At 35.6% G+C, this 24,850-nt stretch overlaps 1 protein-coding gene across 1 annotated transcript in view; it reads right to left on the reverse strand.

The window, feature by feature from the left end:
• LOC100366605 (protein dachsous-like) overlaps positions 1-24,850 on the reverse strand; it is a 45,252-nt gene that overhangs the window by 17,376 nt on the left and 3,026 nt on the right. Inside the window, exon 2 of the mRNA XM_085497772.1 lies at positions 966-1,242. Within this exon, the coding sequence (XP_085353898.1) occupies positions 966-1,242 (277 nt within the window). The remainder of the gene's footprint in view (positions 1-965; positions 1,243-24,850) is intronic.

The raw sequence follows: 24,850 nt of genomic DNA on the forward strand, positions 1-24,850 counted from the left end.
ACTATAAGCAACCAGTTATAGCCAATTGAAAACTGAAGTAATTGTATGGGACTGCTATCACCTTCATTACAACAATACAATGCTATTATCTTCATTCCCCACCCTTCTCAATAAGACAGCTAAACCAACAAGCAATTAAAACACAATGGGAAATGGGAACTTATTCACTTAATCAGCCACTACTAATCAATGACCTCAATAATCAGAGTAATGTACAGCTCCATTTCAGTGGAAGAGTCATTTTGTGATGTTGGCTGACTGACTGGCTGGCTGCATTGTCTACTAGGATAGGATACCAGTTTCAAACCATCAAGGCCAAAGTCACAAGCTCTGGGACAAGGCCAGCCATAGATTCCATACATTCCCAAGATGCATTGTAGTCCATTCACAAATTGGATTACATGATCACAAGCAGAGATTTGTACACAGGCCTTGAACTTTATGAACCCATGGTATGAATGGTAACAGCTCATTCTGTTTTCAAATAATCATTGCATTATGATTAGAAAGTTGTTGGCAATGAAATCTGGTACTTGTACATTACAGGAATTGTATTCGATTTATAATGTAGCCTACACAACATGCTTGGACAGATGGCCAGTGCATTTGGTTTCATTATATATTTGCTTTCATGTCAGTGAAAGCTGCAAGGCATCAACGTATAATATTTCTCTAATACTGAATGTGCCACATATACTATACCGGTAAATTGACCTTATTTCTGTCAAGTATGCTCATTTTAGTAACTATGGCAACTTGCTTCTATTATGATTTGCGTATGATAATCCTGGTATTTTTTGACAGGGGGCTTACTGAGATAACACATGATTGAATGCTTCAGACAAGGATAAAAAAACTGATACAATTTTTTAATAAATGATTTCATTTTCATCCACAAGAATGAGAAGCAACAACTGCATTTTTATAGGGGTGTCTGGGATGCAATAAGAGGAGAGACCACTTACCTGCGTATATGTGTGGGTAAAATATCGGTTTGTTATCATTAACGTCTAGTATATTGATATTAACCATGGTAACCGAATGTAGCCCACCGCCATCAGTGGCCTGTACGGGAAACAAAAAGGACGTGGTGCCTCTATCTCGGTCCAATGACATGGTCGCACATATCCATCCTGTTTCAGGGCGAATGGAAAACTCAGCGGGAGGAGAAATTCCAAACACATGTCCCATTGAATAGGTGATACGACCGAATTCATCAGCATCCGGATCAGTGGCAGCAACCTGTTGAATTTTGGAGAAAAAAACAATAAAGTCAATACCAATATAGATTTAATATTTCAAAAGTGACATATGTTACAATGGCTCTTTCATCTGTGCCGAGAATAAGCAGAATATATGAATAAACAGCACTCTATTGAATATCTAAAACTCAACCCTGGGGTGGAATTTACTATCCATGTATTATGTTACAACTGAGGTCAAAGTCTTTAGTCTGTTTACTACAACACTATTCATGGGTCTTTTTCAATAAAGAAAAGGCCCATATTAAAACAGTTTATTGCTAAGTACATACCACAATATTTAAAGATTTATTTTAGACACATGGTTCAGGGTGAAATTCCAAATATGATTAATACGTATGGGTTATTATCATGAAACAGATTTTAAAGTCCCTAGTCAAAATGAGAGCCAGCCTCGATACAAACACAACCAGACCTAAGAAATACCTGCATGCAAGAGTGGATGAAGTGCTTATAGATGTTTCCCATTGTATGGACAGACTGGAAAAGTATTTCTATTCTACTATTGGAATAAGTACTCGACGACTGAAGAGATTTTAACATCCAGAGGATAGTGCTAATTATAAACGATGTTTTTATTCACAGTAATATAACAAAGCTGTAGAGGCAGTCAATATGGACATGCTGCATGAACTGATATCCATTGTTAGCATACAATGCAACACACAACACTACTGTTATGGACTTGAACACTGTATCTCATCAAACACAACATAATACACACTCTTTAATTCAGTTATGAAGAGAATTTAATATTGGGTCCAAAATACAGGGAGTGAAAAGTATTCATAACACCTGACACCTACAAGTGTAGATAAAACTACCTCCTGCTTTATTAAACATAGTCCTGCGCCTTTTGCAACCACAACTTTATAGACATAACTTTATAGACATAATTGAAGACCAGTTGTAATTTTTATATCCCCTGCTTGCTCTCAGGAAAGTGCATCCACACGTGACGAAGTGGTCTCCGAAATAATTAGCAGTCACGGCCATGGTAAATATTTCAAGGTATTTTGACGAGAGATCACTGATTCAAATGTATTTTCTCCTTTCTGTTCTGGAGAGTGAAAGCTAATAAGGCTGTGAGGAGAGTTTCTTTGCATACAAGGGGGAGGGTAAATAAATATCTATTGTTGCCGACTTGGACTGCCAATCACAGCATCAATTAGCTCATACTACCTCAATAGGTAAATATCAAAACAAGAGGTTAGAATCGCAGTCACTGCCCATGTAGGCTGACTCTAGTATTCATATGTAAATTATCTACATAGACTTGCAAACCCCACTCCCAGTATTTACTTCTGTTCGCTAGCTACCCTTCTCTAGTTACAACACTGTCAATGGTGTTGGACAAGGTTCCAGTAACTTGAACAGCTTTCAAAAACGTTCCGATAGTCAGCCATTCACGCCTTTAGCATCGTTTTTCCTAGCTACAACAACTTAGGAAGTAACAGTTTATTTTTATCTCTGATCAATAAAATTTTTTTAATTGCTAGATTAGATCATAAATAGTCAGAGCCCTGATTTGACCAGCAACACATTTCTACACCCACTTTTTTTGAGATATTTTTTTAACCAACAATTGTTATAAAAAAAAAACATGCATGATTTGAGCCAGTGACAATAAAAGAAAGGTGTGTTACAATGCTAATAAGACTATACAATCAGTGTGCCAGCATGACCCGGCATACTTGGGTCACTCAACTGTATAGATATATTCCACAGTAACAAACGCAACACAAATAATCCTAATAATGATATTATTAAAACAAAGTCATTATAAAAAAAAAAAAAGACTACAAATATTACTACAGGCTGTGTGAAATAATATTAAAGTTATAGTCAACCTTCTAAGTTTTTATTCATGCTAGGACACTTGATTCATGTACTTCAAAAAAATACTGTTTAGCTACACACATGCATTTTCTCCGCACAAACAAATTGCCCCACACATCCTACATTGTATGCGCTTGTCCATTCTGGGTGCTAGATCAAACATACTTTTACCATCTCTCTGACAACAAATTCCAAGCGTTCAGTCTCCTGTTGTAATTTGCTATTGCAGTTGTAAGGTGATCCCCTCTCAATGAGAATACTTTTGGAATAACCCCAGTGAGTTTCTCTATGGAGTGGACTGTACCATTGACTGCTTGATAGGGGTAATAGCATTGACTGTAAGTTTATAGAGCACAATAAATTCTTTTTCTTTTTTTATCTTCCTCTGGTATTATGACTGGATCATACTACTTATTGCTAGATATTCAAGACAAGGTATGGTACCCTAGCAGTGTAGTGAGACATATGAACAACACTGTTTATGTGGCACCGGTTTTAGGCACCACTGTAACTGGGAAACTTGCCAAGTTTTTTGATGGAGTTGAAAAGCAACTGTTTTCACAAGATGACGACAGGCATACATAGGGACAGTCAGAACAAAGCTGAACATGGAAAGGGACTTTGACTGAGCAAGGAACAAATACACAATAAAGTTTGCTAACTGATCATTAAAAAAAAAGCAAAGGTCCAATCGGTATCAATTACAATTGAATGAGAAATGACTTATCATCATGGTGGTAGGAAACCAAACAGCACACCAAATTGAACAGTAGATGTGTTTACTCATAGTAAGGTGAATAGAAGTTTGCTTCAAAGATTCAGATTTATTGAAGATAAGACTTAAAACTTTTTGCAAACTAAACATCTCAATCCTTTTGGTGCAAAATTTGTGTGTATTTTCATTATTTTTTGACTAATTTTTTATTGCTAGCAGATCTTGATAATTTTTTTTGAAAAACATATGTGAAAATTATATGGGTTTATTTTGCCAAAGATGTGTAAAGTGTGCAGTCAAAAGGTTAATGTAATTACAACAGGTGTTGTTACCATAATTCCGACATGTCGTGATGCATTTTCACCATACTGGTCTAAAATATTCTTATCAAGGATTCTAATACTTTGCACAACCTTTCTTCCATTCACCCTCTCACTGAACTTTATAAGATGGTCGGTGAAAACTTTTAACAACCAAATAGAAAATCTTTGGAGCAGTACCATGCTCTACATTTACAATGCATTTGTCAAGGGAAGGTACGAAAGGTTATCCAGAGTATACGAGTAGTTTCAAATATATATACGAATCGCACGCTAATTGTAGGCGTAACTCATTTTTCATGTATGCTCCAGAAAAGGGACAGTAACCGGCATTGTCTCTGGCCCGGTGTTGGTTTTACACTGAATAGAGTATGACATGTGCACCACCACAGTCAACAACATGAATTGTTACACCACCATCCCCACCGGCATCACGACACAAATTACTACATACACCAAACAAGTTCCCAGGTAGATCAATGTATATATATGAGAATACGCCCCTCCCCTTCCAGTCCAGGGTACTGTGCCTACAGGGACAGGTATTATGCAAGGATTTACGACAATAGTCTCATCACACGCAATACAAACAAATCTTATAAATATAAGAATAGAGAAAAACAAACAAAATGCAAGTCATTCTGTTGAGCATTGAAATTTGCATCAACTGAGCGGGATAAGAGGAGGGGTTGACATTAACCAAGCATATGATCTGTTATAAAGCCCACATTCCGAAAAAGATATAAGATACAAACACTATCACATTATACGCTATATTGAAATCCATTGAAGTCGAATTCAATCAAGACACTATTAGTCAACAACCAAACACACCTTGAAATGAAAGACTTCAAGGTTTTTAAAACAGCCACAAGCACCAGGCACCTGTATATATAAAACGCATATGCAGTGGACACTCTCTGCTGTTGTTCATCCCTCCCAGACATCTTTAACAACACAATGCACATTTCAATTGTGGTAAAAAAAAAAAAACACACAGAATTTCTCACCCTGCAATAAAAGGTTCTTTTCATCTGTGCATGTTTGCTTTCACACCCAAGTGGAGCAATGGGGCGACTATGGCAGGCTACAATCATACATTCAGTGGTATCATCACATCTACCCTTAGGGGTTTTTTTACAACACAGACAATACTTATTATCTCATGCTTTTTGTTTTGTTTTGTTTTTATCAAAATATCAATTCAATTAACCTCCATTACAAGCAGGTAAGTTCATTCACTAACAACTTTTAGGAGAACCTTGGTATAAAGTCGCCCACAGGTGCTTGTGTTGCACTGGAACTGGTTGACTCCAGAATAGTGCAATAAATTGCCATAATGCTAATATGATAGGAAGATGATCACATACATAATTCCGAAATACGGATTAATACGGAATATGGTTTTTTGCAGCAAAATGCAATATATGTCAGCACTTGCACTTGCAATTCACACATAGCAAAAAAAGATATGTCAAGAGGGACCAACAGTGCCTAGCCCAAAAAAAAAAAAAGTTCCTATGAAAAAGTGAAGATATACTGATATGTTGTTGAATAAGGAGTTTTTCAAAAGTGACTGCTATCATGAGCAGTAGTATACAGATACATTCCATCCAGGAAACATCATTCAACAACTACAGAATACAAAGAGATATCTAGAACACTGACACATTCCTGAGTAGACCTTTCAATTCAAGGCATGACTTAAAAAAAAAATACAATCCAGGAGATGTGTTGATTTTCTCCACCAAGCTGTTAAAATAACGGCTACCCAAAACAATTAGATGGTGGAAAAGTAAAATTGAAAGAGTGGTATTTCAAGCACTTTTAGAGACATTGCTGATGTGTGTAGCCAAGTATCATACTGACGACATATTCCCTGCACTTACATAAAGTACATGGATATACAAAAGAAAGTACTGGTTGGTGATCATTGTTCCCCCAAAGCAACTCTAGCACTGAGCAACTTGGCTTAATTTTTTTTTTCTTATTCATGTTAAAGTATGATTGATAACAACATTCTACTGTGCAAATTGGTGAAGTCACTGAACAAGTTGAGAGCAAACAAGATTTAGAAGCAACACTGTCCGAGATCCCTCCACAGGAGAGATGTGGGAACCTTCTAAAATTGGTGTCAAGTGCAGCAAACAGCAGAATGTGTTACTCAGACGTACATCCCTCAGAAAGGTTACATCGTAATTTGATAAAAGGGATATCAACTCCTTCTGGACGAAGTTCTTTATTCATTACACACTAATCTATATAAGTATGTCCTTATCTTTGAAAAGAGACCAATATCTGCGTGTTAAATGGTACCAACATTCATGCAAGCGTATAATTCTCTCTATTTCACACAAATGTGATCACACCAAGATCTTTTAATGTCCAGAATATGTTCCATTGTTCAATATCAAAGCAGTTATCAAGTTTTGTCTGCCCCACCTAATGGGCAATAATAATAACGTTCCTTCAAAGCGAGAGGGGTCAAGTATTCTGAAGTCATCATCTGCCCTCCTCATAATTCAACAAATCTCCTAGGTTTCGGAGCATATTGTGCTTACATGGAATGGTTCTTGTTGACATAGTAAAAACTTCTTTAATTTCATGAGAGATTTCACAAATTAGTCACTTAGACAACATTACAATCACAACATGTCCTACGATACGCATTGTCAATGACTTTCATCGAATTGGGAGAATTTAAAGCAGTGGAAATTAAACGGTTTACAGTATTACTGACATTGTTATCATGATTATGTCTCAATAAATACAAAGTACAACATCTGAACACTAACACTCGGGTAATAAAGTGATGTCAGGCTTGTCAAGTGAGGGAACACAACAAGGTCTATACCAACATCATAAAAAATCCAATTACGTTTTATTGCAAATTCCTCCAGTTTTCTAATACATAAAAATGTGTCTCACGCAAAAAATTAAGCGGTCTACAGTACACAGATGTACGATGTTTTATACTGAATTGTAACAAACATGATTTCTGAAAGTCATAATTTCTCTGGAGCTGACGGTTGCCATAAGTTACCATCACCATAACAATCAATAATACTTGCAATCATTCGCACATTTATTTAATATTCAAGATGTGAATTTATAAAAATGAGAATATGCATATAATACATGTAAACCATATGCAAATTTATGCTAATGTTATCAGAAATAGCCTGAAGTGGTTGACAAGTGTTTATTTTGGATAATTAGCTCAAGATGCCTCCAGTGTCAGATCTACCCAGGATAGCTAGCTGAGCAGACACAGTGGAGACAACAGTGAAATCCATACTCCTATGCCACTGCAGGAGCATGCCTACACAGTCAGCCACAACACACTAGTCTACAAGTTACCCAATTGGGCTTTCTTAATTTCACCGCTGCATGCGCATATTCACATGTGAAGTTGAAATAATCTTAATCAGAAGTGACGCTGTACTGAGTGATTTCAAAATTAAAACAGGGACCACATACAGAGGTACAAGACATCCAACTCTACACACCAACTTGGCTGACTTAGTTCAATCTTTCTTAATTGATCAGTTGTACTGTGTATGTTTTCCATTCAAAGACATTGTAGTAAAATAAATTAGAAAGGCATGGTGCTTGGGATATTATGATTACATGATGAATATTTTTGAATAACATCACATCAAACAATACCAATGCATGTACTATAAAAAAATTCAGTACTGTATTAGCTTTATTAAAAGCGCATGTAAATGTTAATACAATTGACAGAGAATGCAATGTATGGTTGATGTGCACTTTCTATTGGAATTTTCAATAGAATGAATACAGTACTAGCTAAGGTATGCAGACAACAGGTTTATTGGCAAAACATGCACTGTATCATCATACAACCACTGAAGTACACAACATCTATCCTATTTATTTTAACTTATCAGGAAATCTGGTTGCCTGCATAGGACAGGCAGACTCCAGCACAATTTTAGTAGACAAGTTTGAAAAACTACAGATGCTGTTGTCACAGCTGAGACAATAAAGTGTTTCAACAAGGGCACCACTTATTTTTATATATTTTAGATAATTTATCTTCAATGGGATGGAGAACAACCTTGGGACATTCAGTCTCCATATCCTCATCAACTTGACATCGATACACTAATTGAAATAACATGTGTCAACTACTGATGAGTTCTGCATGCAATTCATTGAAACACACAGAACATAGGAAATAGATTCACAAAAAGAAGTATCAAAACTGTGAGGGCTTTCTTCAACTCCTTCTACATGGATTTTATTACGGTGTAAATGAACCATGTATAAACATTTGCATACTTTCGGCATTAATTCCACCATATTCTCTTCCCATACAGAGACTGTGATTTGATCTAGCATTCTAGATCATCAATTGTTTTAAGATCTCTTTCAAAAATCAATCCAAGGAAACCCAAACCTGCAGAATGTCACAGGTTTTTTAACTTGTATATATGGTTCTTAAAATAATATTTACTATTTAGTAATAACATGCCCATTAAATTGGCATTTTGATTTCAGGCTTCTTGGGGTAAACTACTACCCATCACCATCTATCAGTCACTGACAGCAGCTGATGTAATGTACCCATGTAGCTGATAATTAGATGAACACCACAAACAGGCTGATCAACTTGAGGATAATGTATCTTCGGAAAGCATGAAGACTCACCAGTCATGCCAGGATAGAAACTATCAATAATATATATTACATAGAAATACATGTATCTAGGGTGTCTAGCATCAGCCATAAAGTTATCAAAACATTGCTCACCTCTGAATTAACCTAAGAACTTGAAGAATGTTTGCTATCTATCAAAGCTGACGTGACAAACAGATGTATATCCATGTGCAACTTATGAATTCACACATACACACCTACTGTCAATTTTGTCTTACTGACTTTAGAAACACCCGAAGACAGCCTGGCAAATCTCACCACTGGGTGAGAGTCAGTCATCTTGTATTTCATGTTTTAGTTCAGCCATACTCCACTCCCCTCTGTGAAAACAAGGGTATCTTGATCTCCACTCTTGGATATGTTTGTTATTCCCCACTGATTCGGAGTCAGGAATGACCCAAACAACATTATAATGACTAGGTATGAAAACTGAGAAGTAAAGCTAGCTAAAAACAGGTTTGGTAAGGACTCCATGGCAACTATTTGAATTACTGAGTAAATATTAGACTAAAAAGACAGACCGAATATAAACATTTCAAAGAAATTCACATTTATAGAGCTGCGATGACTCTTATTCTCCATACACAGCATTCCTCTATCAAACCCCAAGAGCTATGTTGCTAAGCAACACAAAGTGGATAAACATCCCATCTACTATACAGCAATTGGGTCTCTCAAGTAGATGTTGGATAGAAACTTGATTTCTTTTTAAATTGACTTCACAAAATTGGTTTATTCATTCACTGGTTTTGATGGATGTAAAAAACCACACTGAAACTAGATTCAAGTCCCCAATAGGTGTAAGTGAAAATCAGCATTTATTTACTCCTGGTACACTATGACAAGAGTTTTTATCTCACAAATGTGATGAATTACATGTATATACCACCTCCTTAGCGTTGGGTAGGACAGCAATAATTTCAACCAATTGGCAGCAAAGTCCAAACATCAAATATCAAACTTGTCAGATCATGGACAACAACTTAGACCCTTATTCGAATCAATTGCTGAATACTAACACTGGATATCTGTTCACAGTATTGTCTACTTACATTGTTCTAAACCAATAAGTAATTAATCTGATTTGGGGAGGAAGCACATCTCTATTAGAATTGCCTATAAAACAAAAAATGCATTGATTTTATGCTGACTCAATTAATAAAATAGCAGAGCAATAATGGTAGTACTGGTGTTTAAACACAAAATAAAAAGCATGCAATTTTTTTGCACCCAACACTTCATCTGATTGTTTGTAATTTAAGTACTCCAGACTATTTGTAATTACCTGCTGACAAAACACAAAATGTTTATCTTGCTAAAAATACCTGACATATCTGTGTTTAACCAGTCCAAAAGTCAACATTCATCTTAAAACTAGTTTTCCTCATACTTACTATAAACAATAGCTACTGGAATTTGCCATCTTTAAGGTTCCAATAAAATGATCATTGCACATTTAGGTGACTCTTCTCAGTTGGAGATATAAAATCTGAATTGAGCGGGAATTCATGAATCAAATCGACTTTACATTGGTGAATTATTCTTGCATGTAACATGCTATTTGTGAAAACATTTTTAAAATTTCTTTTTTACAATGGTTGACCTAAACAATGAAATCACATCAAAAATGTGCCAATGCCGAGGATCTTAGGGTCAAAGGTCATGACCTCAATCAGTTTATGCTCATAGCTATTGACAATTCTCTGAATTCTGATGAAACGAACAATGTTTATAAAATTTGGTGCCGCATAATAATTTTGGCAGATTCTGTGGCCCCCGCCACACCCAATAATGTACTGTATTTCACACCTGCTGTGGTGCAAGACGAACAAGAACAATGTCAGCTTTGGTTTTTAAATCCAGCGTGTCTAAAATTACAAGCCTGGTTTGAAAGTACAAACACAAATATTTGAGCTGGTCCATTGCTTTCTTCATTTCCTGTGCCTCAGAATGCAATGATGGAATTTGGTTACTGAATCATACCATTATGAGTGTTGACTAGTGAAATCTGCCGATTGTCTACCCAGATCAACACCTGTAATTGGCAAATTAGTAAACACGATACCCCAGCAAATTGACAAGCCAATAACAATCAAAAAACCTACGTCAGAAAGCAAAGAGGGCCACTTTCTACAAGTCTTTCTACAGGTATTTTGAAAATGAACATGATATTTAACTCTTTGTAACACTTCCTATTGGCCAGTCAGGGTGATAATTTGAAACACAGAACTCGCTATTCGCTATTCACCCATCTGTTTGTCTGTCTGCTCTATTTTACATGCAGGATTTGCCATTTATGAAGCACTTAAAATGTTGATGGGATTGCTAAATAGATCTCTTATTATGTATTATTTTTTATAACTCACACCTAAAACTACAGTAGTATGAAAAACACTCAGATGACAAAGGCATCACATTGTCCATGGATGCATACACACAGAGTTCACTGAGATATCAATTACAAAAACATGGCTAGGCATATAAAACACTTATCTTAACCTCTCTCTCTTTCTCTAGATATGCAGCCCAGATTTAGACATGATACACCCTTCCCTCACTTACACTCAGTTCTATCGAGACTAAACCAAGTTACGCAGTAGCTATATGCGAATAGTGTGCTGGAACTCAGTCCTACCAGTTGACTGAGGGGGGGGGGGACTGCAGCCAGGCATGACAAAGAAGCCAAAACGATTAACACTTCCACTAAAACGGGTAATATTATCTCTTAGTGACAATTTCAAAAAAAAAAAAAAAAAAGGCCATTTTTTCACACGAACAGTGTTGCATTGACTGACATGCTGAGACTATGCTGTTTTCTGCATGTCACTGCCTCATCAAGAAAGCTCAGATTACAATCCTATCTACTGACTAAGATGGATGTCAAATGACCTAGCACTACAATTGACTTGTGTAGCTTTTTTTTCACGTTCTGAAATTCCACAAACTACACCAGTTATGTGCTACTGGGTGTTGCCTGACAATAAATATATACATTAATGGTGTCTGGCCACATGTCGGTCCCCTCACTGGAATGAACAGACGAGATTGATCAGGTGTGCAACAGATGTGACCACCTGCAATATTTGTTACTGTAGATTTCATCTGTTTTTGTTTTTTTTATAACATCATTTTTTTGTAATTACAAATAAGTACAGCTAAAATATTCTTAATACACAAACAAAAAAATACTGAGAGGGGCACACACAAAAAAAAAAACCCCACAGATTTTGTGACGGCTCTTATCGGTAATTGGTTTCTACATGAAGGAGACTTGACAAGAATAGACAACCAAATCTACACTTAGTAGAAAGTAAGCCCCTCTGTTTGCCATGCCAAATCCATACACAGAGCTGGTACTTTACAAAAATTAAGTGGGGGGACAGGCCAACTTGTTGACATCGATCTACAAAATGGTGGCATTGTCAGTTGGTCATGTGACCAAGGGGAGTGTCTACACTGCCAGAGGCCTGTCATCACAACAACCTGTCTAACTTTTAAAGAAAAAAAATTCCATCCTAATTCCAATAAATAATTGTCAAAGAGGCAAGTCCATTAGTTTTCAGTATTTTGGGTAAAAGATTGAACAGGCTCTTCATGGGACTGACATGCACGTTGAAAAGACGGTGTAATTATTAACTCAAGTAGCTTGTGCTCTATTCAACACTCAAAATAGTCTTAAAGGGTCATACCCCGATAAAATCATGATATTTAGGAACAATCAGATGATATAAAGTGCTTTATAAAACCAATTCACTTATTCCCACCATTATAGAACTAAGAGGTAAACACTTGCACGGGACACATCATACATATATGCACGGACGACTACAGACAGTGTCTGCAACCAATCCACAATGATTGAATTTTTACCCCCAGAAAATTATAACATAAACTATGAAGTAACAATTTACATGTGTCAGAAACACTATCACATCATTGTATTGTATATTTATTCTACTGGCATGCAACTGGCGCCAATGTAGTGGAAAGCATGCTTGTATTCAGCGTGGAAAGCATGCTTGTATTCAGTGTTTGATTACATACACAAACTTAGTTGATTTGATGTCCCAGGCAGAGTAAGGATTGCTACATGCATTTTGTAATACCATTTTTTACTTTGCTTGGATTTACAGATAAAGTCTAATGCATTGACAGGACTGGTAACAAATCGAATAGTACAAGCATATGTAGATTAGCTCGTAACCTATCTCCACTGAAGTCTGGACTGACTGTGAAAATTTCACCTGCATACTCAATGGGTGACCATGACTGGCTGATAAATATAGCACACTGCTAATCTGAATATTCTAATTTTTGATCAATGGCTGACCATGACTTGATTGGTTGATAAATATAGCACACTGCTAATCTGAATATTCTAATTTTTGATCAATGGCTGACCATGACTTGATTAGTTGATAAATATAGCACACTGCTAATCTGAATATGCTAATTTTTGATCAATGGCTGACCATGACTTGATTGGTTGATAAATATAGCACACTGCTAATCTGAATATTCTAATTTTTGATCAATGGCTGACCATGACTTGATTGGTTGATAAATATAGCACACTGCTAATCTGAATATGCTAATTTTTGATCAATGGCTGACCATGACTTGATTGGTTGATAAATATAGCACACTGCTAATCTGAATATTCTAATTTTTGATCAATGGCTGACCATGACTTGATTGGTTGATAAATATAGCACACTGCTAATCTGAATATTCTAATTTTTGATCAATGGCTGACCATGACTTGATTGGCTGATAAATATAGCACACTGCTAATCTGAATATGCTAATTTTTTATCAATGGCTGACCATGACTTGATTGGTTGATAAATATAGCACACTGCTAATCTGAATATGCTAATTTTTCAACCTATGGATGACAGTTATATACATCACCCCAATATCAACTGATAGTTGCTATAGCAACTAAAGCGTGCCCATCCCATTTTTGATGTTGATAACCTATGATGCAATAAATTTACATGGTTATTGAGTAAAATTATAGCAGGGGGTCCAGACTTTAAGTAAGAGAATAGATAACCTGTTTATATTATCTATTATACACCCAAGAAATATTGCCAGCCATTCAAATACACATATCATCTGGCATTCCTGTCAGAGAATTCCAACTGGTACCAGAGTCAGGGCATCCGGGGCATACAGTAGGAGACCAACGCTGATTAGAATCCTATTATTAATTATTTTAAAGTCTGGGCTTGCAACAAATCAGGTACAAACCGTGCATTCCTCTAACATGAGTTTTGTTGCAGAAAATATAAAGTCAAATTAATTCAGGATGTTTGGAACTAAAACTTTTACTATGACAACACTTTGATTGGTACTGTCTACATCTGGAATAATTTAAATCTTGTTTTTACAACAGTTATACTAATATTTGCAATTTTTTCTATTGTTATTATAAACCTTTGATGCTCAGATCAGTTTCACATCAATATTTATTTTTATACCTCTGCCATATTTCATGCTGATCTGTATTGAGAAGAGATATTTGAATTCAATTCATCATGGAACAGTCTAAAATTTGACAGATTCCATCCTTATCCTGAGGAAGTTTGCCTCCTTATCTAAATGTGAGGTTTATACTATTTCAAATCTGTGAACAAAACACAGATGCGGAAATAAAATTTATTGGTACCATATTTACTCTATTAGAAACTCATGCCTCTTTGTAAATTACAGAGGTAAGTTTTTGGTTAAATGAAGTCATATTTAGCGAAACTTTTATCCGGGACATCTTTTTTGTAACATGAAATATACAGTAAGATAAGTAATAAAAATGTTGCACCAATTTTGTATAGAATGCCGGCATATTCACAGTCAAAAGAACTGATCAAACTGAAATAAGTTTAAATTCAATATTACTGGTATTGTGTTTCCTTTACATCGACTGGCGGAGCTTTCTTTCCTATTTATATAATTTAAAAACCCAAAAATATATTTAGTCTGTACATGATTAAAGACATGAGTCATCAGGATTCTATATATACAGTTCAATGGCCTTGAACTCCGAAAACCGAGATTAACAAAACACAGTACAAGTATCAGGTAAAAGTTACATGACAAAGTCAAAGAGTTATGAACCTGACATCAAGAACCCAGTGACTGCAACATTGCCTGTTGCGAACAGACACTTCAAAACTCACTGGCCCAAGATGATAGCAGAGTTACTAAATTATTAATAACAGATTAGTTTCGAGAAAAGATCTACTAGCATGACGTCAACTTTGGAAGAGATATAGTTGGTAGGATTCGAATAGGACTTCAGTAACATCAAAGCATGGCTAATCAATCATCAAAATTACAAAATCTACTTTATCAAGCAATGTATGGTCATTTATCACAGTGCTGTCTGCACAGGACTTTGTTCTTCACATGCTCTAAATACTGTGTTATGTCAAGCTTGGCCATTGCACAGAATAAACTGTGCCCCGCAGACAGTGAAAACTTTAACAACTGGCGCCATGCTGTAGTTTTTTTTTTTTACTACAGTAATTATGAAAGGTTGTTTTGCAGCAAACAATAGGCAGAAATATTATCCTCACACAGACACATGGCAACCACCAACGAGAGCGGCTTTTTACTAGAATTTGAAGATGACAAGAAGAGTTAGCATTATCTACACAAGTATTGTGTCAAATGAAAAATGACAATTTTCAGGACATTTATGATTTATTAAATTAGTTATTAACAATACTATACCAATACAGTGATTTGGCAAATGAGGGACATTTAACCTGCCTAAGGCAATGAAGTGACAGTTATGACGGCCAATATGAGCTATTTTTTCAACCCAGTATGGAAGAAAACAGACTATTCATTCATATCTTGGAAAACATTAAGCCGGACAAGGAGACATGTCTGACAGCTTAAGAACAAAATACCAAAAAATGGAATTTAAGTGACCAACCCTGAGATGAGAGTATTATACCAGTCTCAAACAGGCACATGTGTACAGCGTAGCTATGGACGCCAGATGTCAAGGGCAACTTTACCAAATTTGTTACCTGAAAACAATGACTGAAAGTGCGGGAAATATTTCAAGGTGATATCCACATATAGGTGATCTATATGTCATGGCAGCCATTTCCTGTTCTAGTGGTAAATCATCGATCATTCTTTATACATTTACACCTTCAACTTGGCTGAATGGAATTTCTCATTAGGAACAAGCCCTAATGCCAGTTCTGTGATTATTAAAAATCAGCTGCTCGTGACTTTAAGCTGTGCGGGGGAAGAGTTCTGCTCGCTCGGTCACTTCCTATTAAACATTTAACTCTGTTGCAATAGGCAACTTGAGTACTATTATGAATTAACAAATACCAAGCAAAACAATCATCCAAACCTACAGGACCATAATTCCCTCATTTGTTAACAGTAACATATTCCATCTCATACATGGCTAAACAGGCACAATCACCGCTCTGGAAATTGTATTGTTAGTTACAGTGACAGTTTCCGTCTATCAGTAAAGATCTAGTTTCACCGATGATTTCCCAATTTCTTTTTATAAATTGTTGTCATTTTACCGTTGTTTTCTTTTCCTGCCCATCCCACTATCTGTTCATTATCCGGACATGATTCCCCCTCCTCCTTCCTATCACAGTACCTATGTTTCCTCATTGTCCACCAATCACTACCTATCTGCTTATTTCAGTTCTCAATGCTAGAGGATTCTTCCCATTCTCTCCTCTCACCAGGTTACTTTTGTTGGTTTTTCCCTTTCATAAGAATTCTAACCTATGATTACTAACTGCCGACACTCCTAAATATCGGGCTTTGTGATCTCTTTCAAACCTCCCTTCATACCATCCATGACAGTGCTAGCAATAACAATGTCTCACAGCAGGATCACACCTGGCTTTCTAACAAGCTCATGTTCTCATCCTCCATAGATGCCAAGTGCAGTGACATAAATCTTTTCTTAATCAGGACAGAGAAGTCAACTGATGAACGATATCTAACCATGTTCATGAACACTAGTGGCATAATTTCCAATCCAATTTCCAAGGGCCTTCAGAAAACAGACATGTTAAAACACCAGCATTCCGTAAATAGTCACTGTAAAGTCGTAACTTTGAAACAACCAGCAGCATATTTAAGTAGCTAAGCCAGAGTAACCATAGTCATGTGACTACTTGGACTACCATAATCCCATCTAAACCCATATGTAGTCCCGTTTAAACACCCCTTCATAATTTTATCCACTTTACTTTCATCCGTATTTGTTTCAAGTAAACCTCCTTGCTACAGAAACTATCAACAGTAACACCTTTGGAGAGGCATTTTAAGTCTCACGTAGCAACCATTTTTTAAAATTATAAACACAAAGTATTTAAAAACTACCATAGAATACGTTTTCAATAATTTGTTCCTACTTTAGATTTATCAACACGTTGCTGATAAACTGTTTACAGTAAGAGTTTACAGACACACAAAATATTAGGAGGATGAAGCGAACATTGTCTAAGAATCGTTAGTAGGCACAGGTATTGAAGTGACGAAGCTAGTGCATTCCATGTTCCTGAATAGCCCTTGGTAAAATTATGCCTCCATGATACCTTGCATTGTTTAGAATTCTCAGTCACTCAGAAAGATTTAATTCATTGAATTATGTCCATGTTTAATAGCACCTCAGTATGAATTAAAGACTGGTCAGAAAACTGTATATTTGGCGATGAAAACAAGGTTACAAAAGATTGATGATTACTAGATATTATTAAAGTCAGATCATGTAGTTAAACTCCACGGTCAGATTGATTGTTGAACTATAAAATTAAAAGGGGGCGATTGTATTATTCCAATAAATTGAAAACAGATTACACCGATTATATCATAAATGAAGACAAATCTCATGCTAAATAAACACATTTCATTAGTACAGGTACATTATTTGTTGCTATCAGATTAGTGGAATGGGGTACCAGGGTATTGAAATCTGCCGCAATAACAAAATATTTTATCACAGCCCAGACATAATTTATCCGTAATTCTGACTGGTGTTGTATCATTAATCATTGTCTGGTATCTCAATAAATAAATAAATGTCCTAGTACAAAGGTGTGAAATACCAAAACTACTGCGACCAAACTTTATTCGCTGCACGATAACAATTGAGTGTCTATCCTTATTCAAAATACTAAACATGGAAGCAAGTTATCAGCCAGAGCCACTCACTAAGAATATTGTTTCATTGAAATTCCATTTTTTTTTTCATTGGGATTTGATTAAATCCAGTAACATGACCTTTAAGACCACATGTTGAAGGGGGTGGTGTCATGTGTGCAGCACAGATACACAGGCAAATCCTTGGGTCAGCTCCAATCACTACAAGTGTAGGAGGTCACATTTTTACTACCAGTTTCACAGCTTATGTTTGCTTTTCCATGCATAAAAACTTGATAAAATTACCCAAGTCTATATACACCAAGGGCATGTCAGAATGCAAATAAGGGACTGGCCTACACACATATGTTGTTAAATTCCTGCCTGGTTTACCCTCTACAAAAGCCAAACTGTGAAAGTCAATTGTGTAAATCGAGGAAAGTCTGTATTTGCCAATGCTTTGCATAGTGGAAGTAAATAGAACAGTAGCCTTCACAGTGCAAATCAAAACATGGTCATATGAGATACCGGTAGACAACACTGGAATTATGCATTACACTGTGAACAATTCATGATAAAAAACATATTGAATTGTCAAACGTTTTTTCTGCCCGAAAACAACAAAAATACAACAAATGATGTCACCTAGGCATGCTATTATTAATCTCATTATTTTTTTCAAAATGGTGGACATATTGACCTTGACATCATCATATCCCTATAATTGTAATGTGTTTTCAACAAATAATTCATAAATTAGTTGTATGTGAAAAATAATGTCAGACAAATCATAGAAAGATTGGTTGGAATACAAAATAGGTATAAACGCTGCCACCTGTCACCAGTTTGAATGCACAAATATAAATTTATCAGAACAAAAAGCGACAAAAAGAGCCGTTTAGCTCCAATAAGACAACGCAGGGAAATACACTTTTGATTCTCATCTGCTAACAAAAACGTGCCCCTCTTTGTGTTTGTCATCAATAGCTGTTGACGACAGAGTTGATCTAACGTTCTTATCATAGGTGGGCTTGTTGGTTTGGAAAAACAATTATAATAAAATATGTGAAGAGAGGGTTCCCTTTCCGTTTTTTCGCCACTACGAAGCTGAGTAACAAAAGTTGCCATTTGATAACTGTTCGTCCGAATCATAACGACTCCCATCATGCATGCCCCGTCACATCATGCAGCAAAGTTACAAAAGATGAAATCAATATGGTATACAATCCTTTTTATCATGGGTACTCTTGCATTCTATTAGGTGTCAGTCATTTACAGCAACCATTTTTATTAGTACAGCTTTTCAAACCTAAAAAAAAATTTCTGCAGTTTGCCGTTCACTGGTTATCCGATTAACATTTAAAAAGGGGAATCCATGCATATTGAAATGCATACACAGTCCTCGCCAGTGAAATAAAAAAGTCAGCAATCTGTGTACCGGCATCCTGGACAACAAAAAGGTAACCTAATTATTATCTGTCGGTATAATATGCCAAATTATTGTCACTGTTTTGTTTGCAATGAAATTATTTTTTGCAATGGTGCTGTGAATCAAGATTTAACAGTTTTTTAGAAGTACTGAAGGGAGGGGGTCCCGCATTGATTAACCGACTCATGTTGATGGTATACATTAATTGGGAAATAAAAAACATTCCACCTGAGTAACCAGACATAACGTGATCGGACTAATATGACATTCGTAGTACAGATAAACTCCACAGAAAGCTGTCATAGCACTGCGGGGGTACACAAAGAGCTTGGCCCTTTTCAAGATACCCCTTCACAATACGCTCTAATCAAAGTCCGGCCTACCCAAGCAAAATCTTACTGAACTCGCAACTAACGCGTAAGAATGCGAGATACGAAGAAAGACATGTCTCGGTGTATGCCGACTGACATTTTCTGCTGAATTAAACACCAAGAAACCATACACAGCAAGTTATGATCAACAAAACTGTGAGTATTGCTGACCGGGTCAAGACGACAAACTGTGCTTGACAAAAGAGAGGCGAGCTAACTCTGGTGTGCTATAGACCATAAAAATGGCAAGGCTTTATTAAAAGGGAACCCTATATGCATGTATTTAGAGTTTTCTGTAAACCCAGCCTAATCTTTAAGTTTCACAGCTCACACTTAGACTACCGGTAACTTGGGCCCTTTCAAAGGACTCACTTTACACTATAGAATGGGTCATATTATAAGTCCGTGGTGGTGACGCACTAAGCTTTAGAAAACAACAAGTTCAATTGGAAGACGTCCTCACTGACGTGAGTTTTAACACTAGAAAGATGCCTCTGAAGAAACAATCTAAAAACAGAGAGAATAATACCAAACAATAGCAAAGAGAGAAACTTCCTTAGAACCGTGCTAGGGTGGGTCTACAGTTAAATAAATCTATCCACTATACAAATATTCTCCTGCGTTATTTAGAATAGGAATGACTATTACACCTTACATACAGTGAATCTCCTTCAACAAATGCAATGGTGAAATATGGCTATCATGTTACAAAGTTTTTTTTTTTAAACTGAGGCAAAGTTTGTCTATCGACATCAATCAAAGTACACCTACCTAATGGCAGTGTTTGTTTGTACAGGACTTTTTTCTTTTCCAAATTTTTCTTAGGGTTTGAATCCAATGTAGCAGGAAGCATGTTAGTTTGTACAACACAGTTACACTTGGGTGGTTATTTATTCAGCCAGTGTACATTAATATCTACTCTACCCCTATACTTACCCCATACACTGCCCTTATTCAAAAGTTATCAGAAACGCTAACATCAAAATAGCATCAGCTGAAGAAATCATCGTTTCTTTCCTAATTATATTAGAGCCAATCACCTATTTCTAGAGTATCAGTAATACACATGTACCATTCCAGAAAAAAGCTACATGAGTCTGATATCTCCACAACAATCAAAACCCAGAATTTGTTCAGATTTCAGTATGTGCTATCGGGGTATACAATTCTTCAAAAATTAAATGTCAAAAACAATTTTGTTATTTTTTTTTTTAAATTTGGCAACTGAATTTAATGGGGATTCCATATCTGAAATATACATTGTAACTGATCCAGTACTTTTAGAATTATTTTTTTAAATTTGTGCTTCAAAATCGAAAAACCTTGGTTGAAAATCAAATAATGTGTCACCATTTTGTTATTAACAAATGTTGCATACATTTGGTTCTTTTTTTTAAATATGATTGATGGTAATTGCCAAGCAAATGTTACCACTATTCTCTACAATGATAATAGGTAACTTCCAGATGGTTTCCCAGACACCAACACTTGTACCCATGGGAAGATACAATATCCTGATGAATGGTTTATATGTGTCTACATCTTACAATTAATTGAACAGTTTGTTATCTTTTCAGATGGAGCTGAGTAGTTACTAAAGTAAACTATTCACAAATTTATGAGTAAAACAAATAAACAATCCAGTGGGAGGTAAGCAGTGTAGGATGCAATCCCCTTTCACAGTCAAAATACTCAACACAGCTGTTTCCGCCAATCATGGGTCACAATTGATTCAACGTAATTATTATCTTTCCTGTTAATATTCAGGGCAGCATTTTTTCACACATTTCACTTATATTCTCTAATGTCAGTTAGAATTACATGTGCACACTCTATTCATCAGTTCGAGCATTGACCAAGCGAAAACAACTTTCTATGATTTTTAAATTTGCAAGAGAAAAAAATGTTTAAATTAAAAATAAAATTTAAAGCTGAAATTTAATTTGATATTTTTAGAGTGCAGAAGCTACTATTCATTAATCAAATTATAAAAACGTGTTTTTCATTTCTAACTTTGCCTAATGGAAATTCAGCAACAGCTGAAACAAGTGTTACAAATGATACAAAGAAAAATAATTTTAATCACCATATTGAACTCCTTGACACATATTTAACAATAATTTCATTCAGGAATGCATGATTCACTCGATACAAATGCACCGTGTGAATCATTTTTGTACATTTTAAAACCAAATAATTACATGTAATGTTCCTTGTACAGAACATCCCTATTACGAAGGGACAACAGTTGCTCCCAGCGGGAGACACCGTGTAAAACATCTTAGTCTGTGTTGTTCAATACTCCTATCTCAGACAAAACCCATTGATTAAGCACCAACTGAAATGAAGCTATACACAATAACAACTTCTAAATGTGAAGTTTCAATCAAATTGTTTTTATTATCTGTAAATGCCTTTGTACATTCAACCAGGAACATAGCCCCGAGGTAAGTTTTCATACTGACAACTGAAAGTCAAGTTAAAACTATCTGTTCCAGTCAGTTAACAAACTGCTTGGATTTCATATGCCTGGATGAAGGCAATAATTGAGGTTTTCAATCAAATACATGTAGTTGATCGGAAACAGAGTTCAACTGTACCCCTGTCATTTGCACTATGACCCCCACCCAGAATTCAGCATTACTTGCATTAGTTAAACTTCACCACTGAGTCTCAGCTAAAGATGATAAGCACAAAAGCCATGTTCTGCAAAGAAGGCTGCTCATACTTCAGTAAATTTAATAGTCGTCCAACTATAGGAACAATAGCCTGACTAAGGTCGTTTATTTATTCCTGAAAACTCTACGCACTGTCATTATCGAATTCCAACTGCACTGAACAAGTTTACGAGCATTTTCTCCTCTCAACATTATAAAAGCCAGGAAGGTAGTAAAAATGTAACCAAGGTTAATTACTGATTTCAATGTTTTCAAATTATTCAGGTATTTATACAAATCAGTATGGAACACTCTTGCAGTGGGAATTTCATTTCCAAGGCCAGCATTCTAGTCATCTCATCTAGTCATCAAATGTTGGTGATGCAATAGCCATGGAGGTATATTTTTCATTAACACCCAAAAGCCAACAACATCCCCCATGAAAAGGGGTCACGATTTCCATCGACCACCACCAAGTATTATTAAAGAACCCAAAAATGAAAGCATTAATAAATATTAATTTAGTTCTGTATATACAAATAACAATATTAGATTATTAGTTGACCTCCTTGTCTAATTCACAATTATGCTGGTAAGTTATATAATCATACTAACTCTTTAACTTGTATGTAAAAATATCACTAAAAATATATCTCCTGAATTAATTTAATTCAAATTAATTAAATTGAGAAGAAAAGCCACATTTCAATGTAACCTAATGACTTAGCGTATACTTTTAAACATATATATATTTACCAGTAGGGAAAAGAAAGCACCAAAGTAACCCACCCATTCAGCTAACCTTACAACTTCACAGAACACCCATAACAATGCACACTGTATCATGGGGCTATTCTCTTAGAAAAGAAGTATTTATGCAAAAATCCAATGCTGGTTTGTAAAATCAATAAGAGCATTGAAAACACAACTACAGGTCAATTCCTGTTTGTGTTTCGATCACTGGCTCTTCCCAAAGCCATTGTATCTTCTTTTATACTCAAAAGAAATTAGGATACCCAAACACAAAAATACCTTTTACTTGCTTTGTACAATGTACAATTACGTACATGTTGTGGGTGTCTATATAATTTTTTTTAAACAACTTGATCAGAATAAGAATAAACTGATTTAAATGCCAATTCTTTCAATGATAACAATTATTTAGTTACCATATTTGCTCTATTAGTAGCGCATACATGCATAAATGAGAGATGTATCTAAAATAATGATCCTGCAAACAAGAAGTGCAATGTGTATGTGGGTTCCATTTCAATTTTTTCCAACAACTTGAAAACTAAAAAATTTACAGTCGCTAAAAAAAAAATACTTTAAAATTGTCAGGCAGCTATGCTGGCTCCCATACATGTATCTCGGCCATAATAACTACTAACCGACTATGCTGTCAGAACTAAACAAATAGTGACAATGGAGGCCAGCAATGAAAAATGTGTTGCTATTCAGAGGTCCTTACACAACAACTTGTTCAACTTGTATGTAGTGCTTGTTATAGATTTTGTAAATTGCAGTAATATTAATGGTTTTCAGAAAGAAATATTCTAATCATATCGTGATTCAGTGCGTCAGACAGCCTGCCTTAATTTGTCAAAGAATTAAAATAGAACAACACAAGGTATTTGATGACACCTGAACAAATGTAATGTCTGTAGATTTTATGGGGTTTCCTGGGTGTCTGAACTATTTAATAATGAAAAGAATCCCAGCGTCAGAATACCATAGTTGTTAAATGCTCAAATGCGAAGGAATTTGGCCTATGAATGTGAAAATGTCTGAAAAGCAAGTTGATTTTCAGTCCTTGATGTGGAGTAAACAATATTATTTCAGTTTTGTTGTGTTGTGACAACGTCAAAGAATTAACTTGTTTCAACAACTTTCTCAGAGTTCTAACAAAAACCATTATAACCTTGTGAATAGGTCAAATTGTTAGCTTTGCCACTGTACCAATTGTCACTCTGTCCTGACTGCAATTGTGTTCAGACACTAGTTGTTTGTCTTACGCCAACTACACATAATTCAAGAGCTTTGTGTATTCAATATAGAACAGCTATTAAAACAATGGTGAAACTCAAGTATAACATTACATTATGTATCAAGTTCGGAAAAAGACTAATCGTGGGTTGCCATTTCCAAAAATTGACAATCAGGGAAGAGAATGAACTTGAAGGCCAATTTCATGGAGTCAATTTGTCATTTCCTTCATCTCAGAAACTGAAGTATTTCACCACTACTTGTTAAAATTAACCTCATAATTTTTTTATTCTATCAACTGAAGAAATTTACACCAGTTTTTTAACATCATTTGGGAAGCGCAGGGTTCTAATTAGTTTGCATGATGATATTACATATTATTATTATATCCATGAACGTTTTCGAAATAAGAAATAAAATCTATGCTTCATGTACTCAATTGAA

Source organism: Saccoglossus kowalevskii, chromosome 4 (genome assembly GCF_978046115.1).
Source record: "Saccoglossus kowalevskii chromosome 4, keSacKowa6.1, whole genome shotgun sequence".
Lineage (NCBI taxonomy): Eukaryota > Metazoa > Hemichordata > Enteropneusta > Harrimaniidae > Saccoglossus > Saccoglossus kowalevskii.